The sequence below is a fragment of the Erinaceus europaeus genome, chromosome 15 (assembly GCF_950295315.1).
Source record: "Erinaceus europaeus chromosome 15, mEriEur2.1, whole genome shotgun sequence".
NCBI lineage: Eukaryota > Metazoa > Chordata > Mammalia > Eulipotyphla > Erinaceidae > Erinaceus > Erinaceus europaeus.
In genome coordinates, this window is record NC_080176.1 from 25,769,479 (window position 1) to 25,786,382 (window position 16,904).

The following is a 16,904-nucleotide window of genomic DNA, read 5'->3' on the forward strand; positions in this document are numbered from 1 at the left end:
CACTATGTCATTTATCATCCTTCATGGACCTGTACTCTTCCCCACCCACCCGCCCCAGAGCCTTTTACTTTGGTGCAATACGCCAATTTCATTTCAGGTTCTACTTGTGTTTTCTTTTCTGATCTTGTTTTTCAACTTCTGCCTGAGAATGAGATCATCCCATATTCATCCTTCTGTTTCTGACTTATTTCACTCAACATGATTTTTTCAAGGTCCATCCAAGATCGGCTGAAAACGGTGAAGTCACCATTATTTACAGCTGAGTAGTTTTCCATTGTGTCTATATACCACAACTTGCTCAGCCACTCATCTGTTGTTGGACACCTGGGTTGCTTCCAGGTTTTGGCTATTACAAATTGTGCTGCCAAGAACATATGTGTACACAGATCTTTTTCGATGGATGTGCTGGGTTCCTTAGGATCTATCCCCAGGAGGGGAATTGCAGGGTCATAGGATAGGTCCATTTCTAGCCTTCTGAGAGTTCTCCAGACTGTTCTTCACAGAGGTTAGACCAATTGACATTCCCACTAGCAGTGTAGGAGGGTTCCTTTGACCCCACACCCTCTCCAGCATTTGCTGCCGTTACCTTTTCTGATGTATGACATTCTCACAGGAGTGAAGTGATATCTCATTGTTGTTTTTATTTGCATTTCTCAGACAATCAGAGACTTGGAGCATTTTTTCATGTGTTTCTTGGCTTTTTGGATCTCTTCTGTGGTGAATATTTTGTCCAAGTCCTCCCCCCATTTTTGGATGGGGTTATTTGTTGTCTTGTTGTTGAGTCTGGCAAGCTCTTTATATTATGTTGGTTATTAAACTCTTATCTGATGTATGGCCTGTAAAGATCTTCTCCCATTCTGAGAGGGGTCTCTTGGTTTGGGTAGTGGTTTCTTTTGCTGTGCAGAAGCTTTTTAATTTGATGTAGTCCCATAGGTTTATACTTGCCTTAGTCTTCTTTGTAATTGGATTCGTTTCATTGAAAATGTCTTTAAAATTTATGCGGAAAAGAGTTCTGCCAATATTTTCCTCTAAGTATTTGATAGTTTGTGGTCTAACATCCAAGTCCTTGATCCACTAGGAATTTACTTTTGTATTTGGTGAAATACAGTGATTCAGTTTCATTCTTCTGCATGTTTCAACCCATTGTTCCCAACACCATTTGTTGAAGAGACTCTGCTTTCCCCATTTAATAGTCTGAGCCCCTTTGTCAAAGATTAGATGTCCATAGGTGTGGGGCCTCATTTCTGGGCTCTCAATTCTGTTCCACTGGTCAGTGTGTCTATTCATGTTCCAGTACCAAGCAGTTTTGATGACAATGGCCCTATAATACAGTTTGAGATCTGGGAGTGTGATGCCTCTGGTTCAGTTCTTTTTTCTCAAGATTGTTTTGGCAATTCTAGGACTTTTCTGGTTCCAGATAAACATTTGCAGCATTTTTTCTATTCTCCTAAAAAATGTGCTTGGGATCTTGATGGGGATAGCATTAAATTTGTAGATGGCTCTGGGTAATATATTCATTTTGATGATGTTAATTCTTCCAACCCATGAACATGGAATACCTTTCCACTTATTTGTGTCTTTTTCAATTTCTTTGAGTAGTGACTCATAATTTTCAGTATACAATTCTTTCACTTCCTTGGTTAGGTTTACTCCTAGATATTTTATTGTTTTTGTTGCTATAGTAAAAGGAATTGATTTCTGGATTTCAATTTCTTCTAACTTAGTGTTTGCATAGAGTAATGCCACTGACTTTTGAATGTTAATTTTATAGCCTGACACATTACTGTATTGCCTGATGATTTCCAAAAGCTTCTTGCTGGGTTCCTTAGGTTTTTCCATGTATACTATCATGTCATCTGCAAATAGGGAGAGTTTGACTTCTTCTTTTCCAATCTGTATGCCTTTAATTCCTTGCTCCTGCCTGATTGCTATGGCAAGAACTTCCAACACTATGTTGAATAGTAATGGTGATAGTGGGCAGCCCTGTCTAGTACCTGATCTGCTTCCAGTTTTTCACCATTGAGTATGATGTTGGCTGTAGGTTTGCTATATATAGACTCTACTATCTTCAGGAATTTTCCATCTATTCCCCCTTTTTGTAGTGTTTTGATCATAAAGGGATGTTGTATTTTGTCAAAGACTTTCTCTGCATCTATTGATATGACCATGTGGTTTTTGGTCTTGCTTTTGTTGATGTGGTGGATCACATTGATTGATTTACGTATATTAAACCAACCTTGCATGCCTGGGATAAACCCCACTTGGTCATGATAAACAATCTTTTTGATAAACTGCTGTATCCGGTTGGCTAGAATTTTGTTTAATATTTTCGCATCTATGTTCATCAGAGATATTGGTCTGTAGTTTTCTTTTTTGGTTGTGTCCCTGTCTGCTTTTGGTATCAGGGTGATGTTGGCTTCATAGAAGCTGGCAGGGAGTATTCCAGTGTCTTCAATCTTCTGGAAGACTTTTAAAAGTAGAGGTATTAGTTCTTCTTTGAAGGTTTTGTAGAATTCATTTGTAAAACCATCTGGTCCAGGACTTTTATTTTTGGGGAGATTTTTGATAACTGTTTCAATTTCATTAGCTGTGATGGGCCTGTTCATGTTATCCACTTCCTCTTTACTTAGTTTTGGAAGTTGGTAGGTATCTAGGAAATCGTCCATTTCTTCCAGGTTCTCTAGCTTGGTAGCATATAGTTGTTCATAGAAGCCTCGCATGATATGTTGAATTTCTGCGGTGTCTGTTGTGATATCTCCTCTTTCATTTACTATCTGATTTATTTGGGTCTTCTCCCTTTTTTGTTTTGTGAGTCTGCCTAAAGGTTTGTCGATTTTGTTCACTCTTTCGAAGAACCAACATTTACTTTCATTGATCTTTTGTATGGTTTTCCTATTCTCAATGTTATTTATTTCTGCCCTAACTTTAGTGATTTCTGACCTTCTCGTTGCTTTAGGATTCCTTTGTTGTTCTTCTTCTAGGTCTTTAATATGTGCAATCAGGCTGTTTATTTGTGCTTTTTCTTGTTTCCTAATGTGTGCTTGTATAGCTATGAACTTCCCTCTTAGGACTGCTTTAGCTGTGTCCCAAATATTTTGATAGCTTGTGTCTTCATTTTCATTGAACTCTCGAAACATTTTGATTTCTTCCTTGATTTCCTCTTTGACCCAGAAGTTGTTAAGAAGTGTACTGTTGAGCTTCCACATTTTGGCACTGTTACTAATCTTTTGTTGATTGTTAAGTGTTAGTTTAATTCCACTGTGGTCTGAGAAGATGCTTGGGATGATTACAATGCTCTTGAATTGGCTGATGCTGTCTTTGTGGCCTAACATATGGTCTATCCTTGAGAATGACCCATGTGGATTTGAGTAAAATGTGTATTCCAGTTTCTTGGGAGGAATGACTGAAAATGTCCAATAGTTTAGTTTATCTATCTCTTCATTTAGCTCCCTTATGTCTTTATTGATTTTATGCCTGGATGATCTGTCAAGTTGAGAGAGTGGGGTGTTGAAGTCCCCTACTATGATTGTGTTACTGTTAATATATTGCTGTAGCTCTTTCAGTAGAAGTTTGATATATTTAGATGGCTTCTCATTGGGTGCATAGATGTTAATAATTATTAAGTCCTCTTGATTGACTGATCCTCTGAGCATTAAGTAGTGTCCATTCCTGTCTTTTTTAATCTTATCTATTTTAAAGTCTATCATGTCAGATATGGGAATAGCTGTTCCTGCCCTTTTTTGTGGGCCATTGGCTTGTATGATAGTTTTCCATCCTTTCATTTTAAGTCTGTGTTTGTCTTGTTGGGTTAGGTGAGTTTCCTGTAGACAACATATTGTTGGGTTGTGTTTTCTGATCCATCTTCCTACTCTGTGTCTTTTAATAGGTGAATTCAGGCCATTGACATTTATTGATATCAAAGATTGAAGATATTTTAACGCCATTCTTGTAGAGTTTTAGAGTGTAGAGTTTTAGAGTGTTTTGATATATGTCCTATTTGTGGTGGTCTGGTTGTTTATAGGAGACCTTTCAGAATTTCTTTCAGGGCAGACTTGGTGATGGTTGCTTCCTTCAACTGTTGCTTGTCTGAGAAGGTTTTGATGCTTCCATCTAGTCTGAATGACAGTCTAGCAGGATATAGTATTCTTGGCTGAAAGCCTTTCTCATTGAGCACTCGATAGATATCTTGCCATTCTCTTCTGGCCTGTAGTGTTTGTATGGAGAAGTCTGCTGCTAATCTTATGGGTTTTCCTTTGTAGGTGACTCTTTGTTTTTCTCTTGCAGCCTTGAGGATCCTTTCTTTATCATTATTCCTTTCCAATCTAAGTATGACATGTCTTGGTGTCTTTAGGTCTGGGTTAATTCTGTTTGGGACCCTCTGGGCTTCTTGAATCTTTATGTCTTTGGTGTTGTCTAGACTAGAGAAATTTTCAGCTATTATGGCCTGGAGAATGCTTTCTTCCTCTCCTTCTCTTTCTTCCTCTGGTAAGCCAATAATGCGTATATTGTTTCTTTTGAAGTCATCCCATAGGACTCTGTTGTTGTTTTCAGCGTCTCTTAATCTCTTTTTGAGATCTCTTACTTCTTTTTTAGTTGTCTGTAACTCATCCTCAATCTTGCTAATTCTGTCTTCAGCCTCATAGATTCTATTCTCTCTGCCCTCTACTGCTTTCTGGAGTTCCTCTATTTTGTTGCCCTCCTCTGATACTGTTTTAGCTTGTTCAGCTAGTTGCCTTCTTAGCTCAGCGATTTCAGCTTTCAGCTCTCTAATAACCATGAGATAATTAGAATTTTCTTCCATTTTCTCATTTGTTGTTCCTGCATTTCTGATTACAATTTTTTCAAATTCTTTACTCACTCCCATTATTATTTCCTTAGCTAATGTTTGGATGTTGAACTCGTTTTGTGCTTCACCCTCTGGAGGACTTTTAGCTGGACTCTTGTCCTGGTTCGAGTCTCCAATATTTTTTCTTGTTGTTTTAACCATTTTATATATTATGTTATGAGTTCCCTTTGTCAGTACTTTTCAAATTATTTGATCACTATTGCCTGGATTGACTTGTGTCTAAGTAAGTTAATTAAAAGGTTCACAGTGGTGGAAGTTAACAGTTGTTTCAATAGTATTTAAATCTCTGAGTTGGAGCTCAGTGGTTTAAACGCCTCTTTTTTTTTTCTCTTCCCTTTAGGCTATGGGAGCCTGAGGGCTTTTAAACTATCAATAGGCTTCTTAGCTTAATCACTGACTCCTGAGCAAGAGATAAAGCAGGGTGTGGCAGAGATAATCCAGTGGTTATGCAAAGAGGCTTTCACAGCCCCTCAGCTATGCCACTGAGGTATAGATCTTCTCCTGAGTTTCCTGGTTAGATCTCTGTCCCCTGGTGTCCCTCCCTGTCGCTGTTCCAGATTCTGAGGGTAGTAGAAATGGAGACTCAGAGTTGCACTTGGTGAGTCTCTGGGGAGTCCTCTCCTCCCTTAAGCTGTCCCCTTGTTGGTGGAGCAGACTGGAGGTGGTGTCTCAACTGATAAACTGATGAACTGTTAGCAGTCACTTAATCTCTCCTTAGGCTCCTCTGTCCTCTCTGTCACCAGCCACATGTGTTTGTACTCACCGGTGATTTACTGGGTTCCTGTGGTCAGTCTAGTCCTGTCTTGTTTCGGTTCCGGGTGGTCTCCTTTGTATTCCTACTTGATCCAGGAGAGGAGAGGAGAAGAGAGGAGAGAAAGCAATCTGCTGCTCGTAGCTCTGCCTCCGGAAGTTCTTCGGGATCTGCTAATTTTTAAAAATATATTTAATTAATTTATTTATTTATTCCCTTTTTTATTATAGTTATTATTGTTGTTGTTATTGATGTCATCGTTGTTGGATAGGAGAAAGAGAAATTGAGAGAGGAGGGGAAGAAAGAGAGGGGGAGAGAAAGACACTTGCAGACTTGTTCACCGCTTGTGAAGCGACTCCCGGGCAGGTGGGGAGCTGGGGGCTCGAATTCAACCTGCTGCACTACTGCCTGAGCCCCCGGGATCTGCTATTTTTTAAAAATATTATTATCATTATAATTTAGAAAGAGAGATACAGAGCAAAAGATGCACAGAGAGACAGGCAGAAGTTGAAAAACAAGATCAGAAGAAAAAAACACAAGTAGAACCTGAACTGGATTTGGCGTATTGCACCAAAGTAAAAGACTCTGGGGTGGGGTGGGGGGAATACATATCCAAGAAGGATGACAGAGGACCTAGTGGGGGTTGTATTGTTATATGGAAAACTGGCAAATGTTATGCATGTACAAACTATTGTATTTACTATGGAATGTAAAACATTAATTCCCCAATAAAGAAATTTAAAAAAAAGATACACAGAGAGAGACATAAACACTGTTCAGCTCTGGCTTATGGCAGTGCTGAGGATTGAACCTGGGATATTTAGTGCCTCAGGCATGAAAGTCTTTTTTTTAAATATTTATTTATTTATTCCCTTTTGTTGCCCTTGTTTTGTTGTTGTTGTTGTTAATGTTGTCATTGTTGGATAGGACAGAGAGAAATGGAGAGAGGAAGGGAAGACAGAGAGGGGTGAGAAAGATAGACACCTGCAGACCTGCTTCACCGCTTGTGAAGCGACTACCTTGCAGTTGAGGAGCCGGGAGCTTGAACCAGGATCCTTACACTAGTCCTTGAGCTTTGTGCCATGTGTGCTTAACCCACTGCACTACTGCCCGACTCCCTTTTTTCTAATTTTTATTAGGATAAAGAGAAATTGAGAGAGAATGGGGAGATGGATGGAGAGGGGGGCTGGGTAGTGGTGCACCGGGTTAAGCACACATAATAATATCCTCCAGAGCCTGAATGGGGCAGACACAGGATGGTGTGGGCAGCTGGACTTACCTAGGGTGACAGTGAGTCTGGTCTCCAGGATGGACCCCCACGACAGTTGTCTGCATCTCAGTGTGTCCACTTGCACTTGGCTGAAGTAGGTGGAGGTGTCCTCCTTCCGCAGGTTCTGGATCCTGAGGGAGACATTCCTCCAGCCCTTGGGCAAGTGCAGGGAGAGCTGGTGCTAGAAAGCCTGGTGGGTGAAGTTCTTGCCCTTGTCATAAATGGAGTCTCCATGGAAACCCATCTCCAGGCTATATTCATACTGGGGTCCTTGGCTAACTCCCAGGGATAGCCAAAGGAGAAGGGGATGCTGATGGAGCCCCTCTCGGGGGCTGAGAGATGAGCTGGCTAGTCGATTTAAAAGCCAGACTTTCTGCAGTCTTCTGAGCTGCCTGGAGGAGGGAGGGGAGGAGTGACTTTGAAGCCATCGAGAGAAAGAGAGAGAGAGAGAGAGAGGAAGGGAGAGAGAGAGTACCTAGACCCCAGCACCCTCCCCTGAGGCCCTGGGCAGGGCTAGGAGGTCCCATCACTCACCAGTCTGAGATGTCATCATCATCATCATCACCCTCACGGTGATGATCATGATCTTCATCATCTTCAGTGGCATCATCAGGGATGGCTCCATGTCTGCTCTGCTCCAGGGACAGAGAAAGGAGTACTGTGCAGGGCAGCAGGGACCCTGGGGTGGGGGCAGGTGGGTGGGAACAGAAGGTCTCAGGCTTCTTCAAGAACAAAGGCAGAAGGCACCTCCCTGCACCCAGCCTCTTGCCCTGTGGCCAGCACTTCCTCTGCTCCTCTGACTTCTTTTTAATTAATCTGATGCCAGGAAATGAAACCAGGGTTTTATGCTCAATACCATAGTGTTTCCCCAGGCCAGTTTTCTCATTCTCTTTAGTTCAAAGAGTCAGAGAGACAGAAAAGGGAGAGAGAACACAGCACCCCTCCACTATTTTGAAGCTTCTAGGAGGCACCTGGCCTCAGCCTAGGAGCTCACACCTGTCTGTTAGGGGCTCTGCTGTGAGGGTCCCCCCCCACCCCTCCTCCAAGGTTTCTTTCCTGTTTCAAAGGAAACTGACCTGTGGTCAGTGCAAGCCATTTTAAATTTGTGGTTAATAGTGGTTTACAAGATTGTAAGATTACAGTGCACAGGATAACACTGCACCCACCACTAAGGTTGTGTGCTCCCACCCTCCCAAAGAAAACCACCAGGGCTTTCATAAGTCTTATGATTTGCTTGCCTCTGTTTTTAAAATTATTTTATTTTATTTTTATTTTTTAATTTCTTTATTGGGGAATTAATGTTTTACATTCCACAGTAAATACTGTTTGTACTGTTAGGTTTGCAAATCTAAGGAAGCACCAAGAGACTGGGATGATGTAAGTAACAAAGAGCCTTTATTATTTTTCTAGCCAGCTAGGGCCGAGTTGCCGAGGGGCTGACACAATAGCTCTCTAGTAATCGACCCTGTACCCAAGTTACATCAAAGTTTATATATATTTCAGACTACATAGCTATGTGACAAGGTTCAGCTATACAAAATGATTGCATGACAGTTATCTATAGCCCACAGGTGTGAGGAAGGGGAGGGGGTCTTTTCGTCCTTGGAGTTATCTCTTTTCCTGACCCTAAGCTCCCAGACTATTTTCTCAGAGTCTGCCCTTGTATTTATCTCCTGCCTCGCAGACTCCCAGGCCTGTCTCTTGTAACAGTCTTGAATCTTGAGAATTGTTTTCTTTCATCTGGACAGGCCTGCTTTTAACCCTTGGGTTGCCTGAGTCTAGGTTCATTTTGCTGTTTATATACCATTTTACCTTTATTACTTTTTGCTCAATTCCTACAGTACATGCATAACATTTGCCAGTTTTCCATATAACAACACAACCCCCACTAGGTCCTCTGTCATCCTTCTTGGATCTGTATTCTCTCCCCCCACCCCACCCACCCCAGAGTCTTTTACTTTGGTGCAACAGGCCAATTTTATTTATTTGTTTATTTATTTTAAGATTTTATTTATTTATGAGAAAGATAGGAGGAGAGAGAAAGAACCAGACATCACTCTGGCACATGTGCTGCAGGGGATCAAACTCGGGACCTCATGCTTGAGAGTCCAAAGCTTTATCACTGCGCCACTTCCTGGACCACTTTTTTATTTTTTATTTTTTTCAAGTTCATGTGAATCAGATCTCTAGATTCCACATATGAATGAAACCTTCTGGTAGTTGTCTTTCATCTCTTTATTTATTTCTCTAAGTATCATCACCTCCAGTTCCATCCATTCTGTCCCAAAGGACACAATGCCATCATATTTGATTGTAGAGTAGTATTCCACTGAACACTTCTTTAGCTAGTCATCTGTCAATGGGCATTTAGGCTGCTTCCACTCTATGGCTATTGTGAGTATCGTGGCTATGAGCACAGGGATGCATATGTCCCCATTCCAATTAGTGTTTGAGTGTCCTTTGCATAAATGCTTGAAAGTGGTATTTCTGGATCATAAGGTAATTCCATTTATATGTGTTTAAGGACTGTCCATACAGACTTCCAAAGGGGCTGCACCAGTTTGCATTCCCACCAGCAGTGCAAATAGTCTTCTAGGTGTATTTAAAATAGTGCTTTGCCTTCCTGAAGGCCCAGGATGTGGGCGACTGTTATGGATTCATTCCCCACAGGAGGAAGCTGAGGTGGAGAGTGAGGCCATGATCTTGCCAGAGGTGATACCAGCAGTGAAGCTCTGTTTTGGCTCACCCTGTGCCCTTGACCTCTTTCCTGAAATGAAACAGCCAGTAGACCTCAATCGTTAACCACCAAAACTTTCTCTTTTCTTGTTTTATGTAGCACTGGTGAATGAATAAGGTCACCATGCATACACAGTGCCATAGAGGTGCCTCCCCATCCAGTTTCATCACTTAATTCCTTTGAGATAGAGAGATTGAGAAAGAGATGGAGAGACACACAGCACTGCTCCACCATCCATGGAACCTCCCAGGAATGCTTTCTGTGGGGATGTTGCCCAGACAAGGATCTGGGGAGAGATTGACCTGATCCCGGGAGCAGGCCATGGAGAATGGCAGAGGAGAGTCAGGACTTGGCACGCATGAAGTCCTGAGTTCAATACTTGTCATTGCATATGGCAGAGGAGTGCTTAGGTACTCTTCTCTCTCCCTCTTTCTGTTGCAAAAAAATAAACAAGTCTGGGTCATTCAGTTGTACAGTGGCTGCTCTGGAGTGACCACAGCTGCCCCTTCCTGTCTAGCCCCCCTGTCACCTGGACCCCCTCCATCTTCAGCCTGACCTCCCCAGCAGCCACTCACTTCCACCCTCCCAGGGAAGCCCCAGGAAGACTCTCCTCTGCTGTGCCACCTTCTGGGCCACAGAAGCCATAGGCTATTTATTTATTTATAAAAATATTCTTGGGAGTCAGGCAGTAGCGCAGCGGGTTAAGCACAGGTGGCGCAAAGCGCAAGGACCAGCATAAGGATCCCGGTTTGAGTCCCCGGTTCCCCACCCGCAGGGGAATCACTTCACAGGCAATGAAGCAGGTCTACAGGTGTCTATCTTTCTCTCCCCCTCTCTGTCTTCCCCTCCTCTCTCTATTTCTCTCTGTCCTATCCAACAATGATGACATCAATAACAACAACAGTAGTAACTACAACAATTAAAAAAACAACAAAGGCAACAAAAGGTAATAAATAAATATTAAATTTTTTTAAAATTCTTAAATACTTGACTTATTGAATAAAGACAGAAATTGAGAGGAAACACACACACACACACACACACACACACACACACGCAGCACTGCTTCATCATTCAGGAAGCTTCACCCCTGCAGATGAGGACCAAGGGTTTTGCACCTGGGTCCTTGTTCATGGTGACATATGTACTTAACGGGATATGCCACCTTCTAGCTTTTAAAAGTTTTTTTTTTAATGTTTATTTATTATTGGATAGTACAGAGAGAGAAACTGAGAGGGGAGGAGTTAGAGAGGGAGAGAGACAACTGCAGCCCTGCTTCACCACTCTTGAAGCTTTCCTCCTGCAGGTGAGGACCAGGGTCTTGAAGCTGGGTCCTTGTGCACTGCAGTGTGTGCACTCAACCAGGTGCATCACTGCCTGCCCCCCGCCCCCTCTTATGAATGAAAGACGAAGTAATCCAAAGTTCTATCCTCTGTGTTACATCCTGGGTCACTGTTTCTCATTCTTGACACCACATAAACACTACTTGAAATGACCCTTAAGTGGAGAATCCCAAGCCCAGACCTCCAGTCCAGTGGGATCTGTGTTTTAAGTCTGCCCTGTCATTCTGGTAAAAGTCCCTAGTGAAACACAAATGGCGGGGAAGGCTAAGGAGAGGGTGGAATCCACTCACCTTGGCTTCTCTTCCACCAGAGGCCAACAGCCAGCCCTAAAATGGCGGCTTTGAGGCTGACCATGGCCACTCCCACTACAGCTTCTAGGCTCAGGGGCCCAGGCCCACTATCCTGGGGGATGCTCAGGTCACTTGTGGTGATGGAAGGGTCCTTAGTGATGATCTTGAGGGCTGGGGATATATGACAATGGGTAAATTCTTCCCTGGATAGTGAGTTGTCAAGTGAGAGCGTCATGTCTTAGCCCCTACTTTCGGGAAAGTTGGGGAGAGAGTGACGGCTTCACACTCGCACACCCTGTTTCATCCTGACTCACCCCTCAGAGCCTGAACTCCCTCCTACAAACTGGGATGATTACCATAAGGTGAAGCCATTATCGTGGTGAAACATGGAAACAGAATCTACTGTCTGAGCCAGATTTCAGTTAAGGCTTAATGATGTTGGCTCTTCCACACTGTCCTACAACCATCATCACCATCCACTTCTTGAACTTTCTCATTTTTACAAGCTGATACTTGGTCCCCATGAATTAACAACTTGTTCTCCCCAACTTGCAGCCCCACTCCACTTCTGGAACCAAGACCTGGTATCTGCCTGTGAGTTTGAACTGTAAGGACCTCATAGCAGCAGCATCAAACAGTATTTGCACTTCTATAGAGTTTTAAAGAAACATATATAATCAGGGAGAAGGTGATAGAGAGAACCCAATCACCACTCTTGGCACCTGCAATATTGATGATTAAACTTATGCTTTAGAGTCCAATACCACACTACCTCCTGCACTTCAATATAGAGGTATTTTGATAGGTAAGAAAGCTTCTTCTTCTTTTTTTAAATTGTCTTTATTCATTGGATACAGACTGTCAGAAATCAAGAGAGAAGGAGGAGATAGGGAGAGAGATAGAAAGGTAGCCCTACTTCACCACTTGTAAATATTTCCCCCTGCAGGTGGGGACCTGTGTTTCGAACCCCTGTCCTTGCACATTGTAACATGTGTGCTCATCCAGGTGCCAACACCCAGCCCCAAAAAAGCATCTTTAGAAGACTCAGTGTAGCAGTCTGGGAGTTGGCACAGTGGATAAAGCATTGGACTCTGAAAATGAAGCCCCGAGTGCCAGAGTGATGCTCCCGTTCTCTCTCCTCTTCTCTCTCATGCATAAATGAATACATCTGGGAGTTGGGCAGTAGCGCAGAGGGTTAAGCGCACATGGTACAAAGCAGAAGGACAAGCAGAAGGATCCCGGTTCAAGCCCCTGGCTCCCCACCTACAGGGGAATCGCTTCACATGCGGTGAAGCAGGTCTGCAGGTGTCTTATCTTTCTCTCCCCCTCTCTGTCTTCCCCTCCTCTCTCCATTTCTCTCTGTCCTATCCAACAATGACATCAATAACAACAATAATAACTATAAAAATAAAACAACAAGGGCAACAGAAGGGAATAAATAAATAAATATTTAAAAACAAATGAATACATCTTTTCTCAAAAGACCAAGTATACACTGGGATACTTTTTAAAAAAATATATGCTTTTGGGGGCTGGGTGGTGGTGCACTGGGTTAAGTGCACATACTACCAAGAGCAAAGAACCAGGTTCTAGGCCCAGCTCCCCACCTGCAGGAACTCCACTTCACAAATGGTGAAGCAGGTCTGAAGGTGTCTCTCTTTCTCTCCCTCTCTCTACCTCATCAATCCTCTCTTAATTTCTCTCTTTTTTAAAAAAGATTTTTAAAAATATTTATTTCCTTTGTGTTACTCTTGTGTTTATTGTTGTTGTTATTATTGTTGTTGTTATTGATGATGTCATTGTTGGATAGGAGAGAAATGGAGAGAAGAGGGGAAGACAGAGAGCGGGAGAGAAAGACACCTGCAGACCTGCTTCATCGCTTGTAAAGCAACTCCCCTACAGGTGGGGAGCCGGGGGCTCGAACCGGGATCCTCACTCCAGTCCTTGTGCTTTAATTTCTCTATTTCTCTTTTTTTAAATATTTATTTATTTATTCCCTTTTGTTGCCCTTGTTGTTTTATTGTTGTAGCTATTATTGTGGGATGCATTGGATCGACCTTCTCGTGGTGCATCCCGTGAGTACCCATTCATTGGGGAAACTGACGATCCTTCCTAGCCGACTGAATCCACATGGATCCCAGTCACTTTCAAAGCCAGCAACAAGCAGCTCCTGACAGCTTTCAGTCTGACCTGTTGACTGGCTACGGAAGAAGGGCAAATGCTAGAAGAAGAAGCTATTATTGTTATTGTTGATGTCATCATTGTTGGATAGGACAGAGAGAGGAGGGGGAGAAAAAGACACTTGCAGACCTGCTTCATTGTCTGTGAAGCGACTCCCCTGCAGGTGAGGAGCTGGAGGCTCAAACCGGGATCCTTACGCCGGTCCTTTTGCTTTGCGCCACGTGCGCTTAACCTGCTGTGCTACCGCCCAACTCCCTAATTTCTCTATTTCTAATAATAATTAGGAGGAAAAAAGGCTCCCCAAAGCAGTGGATTTGTAGTGCCAGCACCAAGCCCCAAGATAACCCTAGTGAAAAAGAAAAGGAAAGGAAATGTGTTTTTAAGTTAAAGTTATTTTCATCTTTGGGTTTTACCTTCTTTAAACAGACCAACGCAAGACTGAGATCCTGGATTCATTCTCCAGCACCACATTAAAAATAAGAGTCTAAAAACAAAGAAAGAAAGAAACAAATAACATAGGGCTGTGAGATAGCTCACCTGGAAAGACATCTGCTTCACTTTGAATGTAACCCAGGTTCTAGTCCCTGGTACCACAAGGAAGTGTCAAACACCAGGGTAAGCTACATGGCATGGTGTTTTGTGCTTTCAAGAACTAGAAAGGAGCATCCAGGAGGTGGTAACCCTGGTTCAGTCCTTGGCTCAGTCCCTGGCCTTCCTGTGCCACAGTGATGCTCTGGTTCTCCTCTTCTTTTTATAAATAAATATTTTTAAAAAAATTAATGAAAGGACCTGTACAAGGATCTAGGTTTGAGCCCCTGGCACCCCACCTGCAGGGATGAAGTTTCACAGGAGGCAAAGCAAGGTGCAGGTCTCTCTCTATATATTTATTTTATCTTTTTTCTCTCTTCTCCCCTTCCTCTCTCAAATTCTCTCTGTACTATCTGATACAATGGAAAAAATGGCTTCCAGGAGCAGTGGATTCATAGTGCCTGCACCAAGCCTCAGCCATAACCCTGGAGGCAAAAGAAAAAAAAAAAAAGATTGGGAGTCGGGCTGTAGTGCAGCAGGTTAAGTGTAGGTGGTTCAAAGCACAAGGGCAAGAGTAAGGATTCGGGTTCGAGCCCCTGGCTCCCCACCTGCAGGGGAGTCACTTTATAGGTGGTGAAGCAGGTCTGCAGGTGTCTTTCTCTCCCCCTCTCTGTCTTCACCTCTTCTCTCCATTTCTTCCTGTCCTATCCAACAACAATGACATCAGTAACAACAATAATAACTAAAACAACAATTAAAAACAATAAGGGCAGCAAAAGGGAAAAATAAATAAATATTTTAAAAAATTTAAAAACTCAATGAAAACCTATGTAAGAATGAATCTTGGTGGCATATAAAAGCAATGAAAAAAAATCTAGCAAGTAGTCCTTTAGGGGAAGGAAGATGACTCATGCAAATTTCATAACAACAACGACCAAAATCTGTTGAAATTCTGAGAGTAGCATGATTTTAGGGAACAAACAAATGGATGTCATTCGTGCTTAATTTCACTGCTTACAGGTCAATTTTTCTTTCTTTTTATCTCAGACAGAGAGTGACTACAGCACTGGACTTTCTTCCTATGCCATGGTGTCTCTAGGTACCAGGACAGGCACAAGTTCTGTTGGCTATCTTCTGGCCTGTCACAATTTTTTTTTTGTAATGAATTTAAGAAGTAATAAAGTTTTTTTTTTTTTTTTTTTTTTTTTTTATCAGAGCACCAATCAACTCTGGCTTATGGTGGTTTAAGGAATTGAACCTAGGACTCTCGAGCCTTCAGCATGAGAGGAGAGTCTCTTTGCATAATCATTATGTTATCTACCCCACCAAAAAGTAATAAAGTTTAACTCATCTCTAGGCAATAAAAGAAATTGAGAACTGCATTAAAGAAGGGTGTGTGTAGGGGGGTGGGAAGGAGAGATGAGCGCATGGCTCAGGGACATGGGGGGTGCAGCTGGAACTCCACTAAGGACATAGGATGAAGGGATGGGCACAGTGGGGAGTCCAATCCACCTGGGGGACATGGGGCAGGTGGAGGCATGGAGGGAGCCCCAGCTTGGAGGCAGACAGAGGATCCTGGGAAACTTGAAGCCTGTGATTCAGGGTAAGGGCTGATCTGGAGGAGGCAGTCAGGGGGCAGCAGGAAGACACCACGCATTTAAGGAAGATGAAGGTGACAAGAGCAGAGTTGGCAGAGATCAGGAGAAGGGTCTAGAAGAGGGAGTCTGGGGGTAGGTGAGGACCAGTGCCCTCCAGAGTCTCATAGGGTTGGGTGGGAAGGGGCAGGAGAGGCAGCTGGATTTACCATGGGTGACAGTGAGTCTGGTTCCTGATATGGACCCCCAAGACTGTCGTCCGCATCTCAGTGTGTCCACCCACACCCGGCAGAAATAGGTGCTGGTGTCCTCCCTCCGAAGGTTCTGGATCTGGAGGAAGCCGTTTTCCCAGCCCATAGGCAAGTACAGGGAGAGCCGGTGCTGGAAAGCCTTGTGGGTGAAGTTCTTGCACTTGTCATAGATGGAATCTCCATGGAAATCCTTCCATCTCCAGGCTATATTCACGTTGGGGTCCTTGTCTAACTTCCAGGGATAGCCAATGGAGAAGGGGATGCTGATAGAGCCCCCCTCAGGGGCTGAGAGATGAGCTGGCTGGTTGACCCAAAAGTTAGGCTTCCTGCAGTCTTCTGAGCTGCCTGGAGGAGGAAGTGAAGGACAGACTAGTAGCCATCAGGAGGGAGAGAGATAGAGATAGAGATAGATAGAGAGAGAGAGAACCCAGACCCCCAGCAATCTCCCCCCAGGGACAGTGCAGTGACATGGCTAGGAAGGTCCTCAGGCCTGGGGCCCATGCTCCAGCTTGTGGTAAGGAGGAGGGGTTTGGGGGGGTCTTTTGCTGGTTGGGGTTAAAGGCAGACCCCTCCAGACTCTGGCTCAGCCCCTCCTGGGTCCCTGCAGCACTGGGCAGAGCCAGGTGTCCCTGTCACTCACCAGCCTGTGGAGATGTTGGCAGTGGCAGCAGCAGCAATAAGAGCAGGGAGGGTGATGCCATGCCTCCTCTGCTCCAGAGACAAGAGATGAGAGACAGGGTGTTGTGTAGCACAGAGGGGAGTGCTGCAGAGGAGGTGCCTGGGGGGACCTTTGGGCTCAGGAAGAAGAGGACCAGGCTCCTTCAGGACAGAGGGAGCAAGGAGTCTCCCTCAAAGCCAACCACCTCCAGAGTGGCGCACTTCCTCTGTTCATTTGCTTCTCTTCCTCTATTGCCAAAGCATCTGCCCTGTGGTCAGTTTAGAGAGCCTAACGGTGAGGGTGGGGGCTCTCTTGGCCCTTAGGCCTCTCCCCTCCTTGTTCTCTCTCTCTTTTCCCCCCTTCTTTCTTTTTCGGGAACAATAACTTTATGTTTTGCTTACAGGAAAAACCAACATAAATAATAGACTCTAAAGAAACTAACACTTACTTAAAG

At 43.6% G+C, this 16,904-nt stretch overlaps 2 protein-coding genes across 7 annotated transcripts in view; both read right to left on the reverse strand.

Annotated features, from left to right (window-relative positions):
- The window catches only part of LOC103124156 (NXPE family member 3-like), a 100,943-nt gene that overhangs the window by 29,474 nt on the left and 54,565 nt on the right, over positions 1–16,904 (reverse strand). The gene's annotated exons all lie outside the window — the stretch shown is intronic.
- On the reverse strand, positions 9,114–16,638 carry LOC103124157 (paired immunoglobulin-like type 2 receptor alpha). Of its 2 annotated transcripts, XM_060173378.1 has the most exons (4): positions 16,433–16,638; positions 15,751–16,137; positions 11,238–11,408; positions 9,502–10,036 (listed from the first exon to the last, which is right to left on the reverse strand). In XM_060173378.1, the coding sequence occupies exons 1-4, from the start codon at positions 16,491–16,493 to the stop codon at positions 10,011–10,013; spliced, it is 645 nt and encodes a 214-aa protein (XP_060029361.1). In that variant the 5' UTR covers positions 16,494–16,638; the 3' UTR covers positions 9,502–10,010. The 2 variants fall into 2 exon arrangements, with proteins under 2 accessions (XP_060029362.1, XP_060029361.1); XM_060173379.1 differs by lacking the exon at positions 11,238–11,408 and having other exon boundaries at positions 9,114–9,634.

Excerpts from the sequence above, each read along its gene's own strand:
- LOC103124157 (XM_060173378.1), bottom strand. The coding sequence starts at position 16,493 with ATGGCATCACCCTCCCTGCTCTTATTGCTGCTGCTGCCACTGCCAACA. Across the intron at positions 16,138-16,432 it reads GCCAACATCTCCACAGGCTG|GCAGCTCAGAAGACTGCAGG; the intron begins GTGAGTGACAGG and ends TTCCTCCTCCAG. Across the intron at positions 11,409-15,750 it reads CAGACTCACTGTCACCCATG|CCCTCAAGATCATCACTAAG; the intron begins GTAAATCCAGCT and ends ATATATCCCCAG.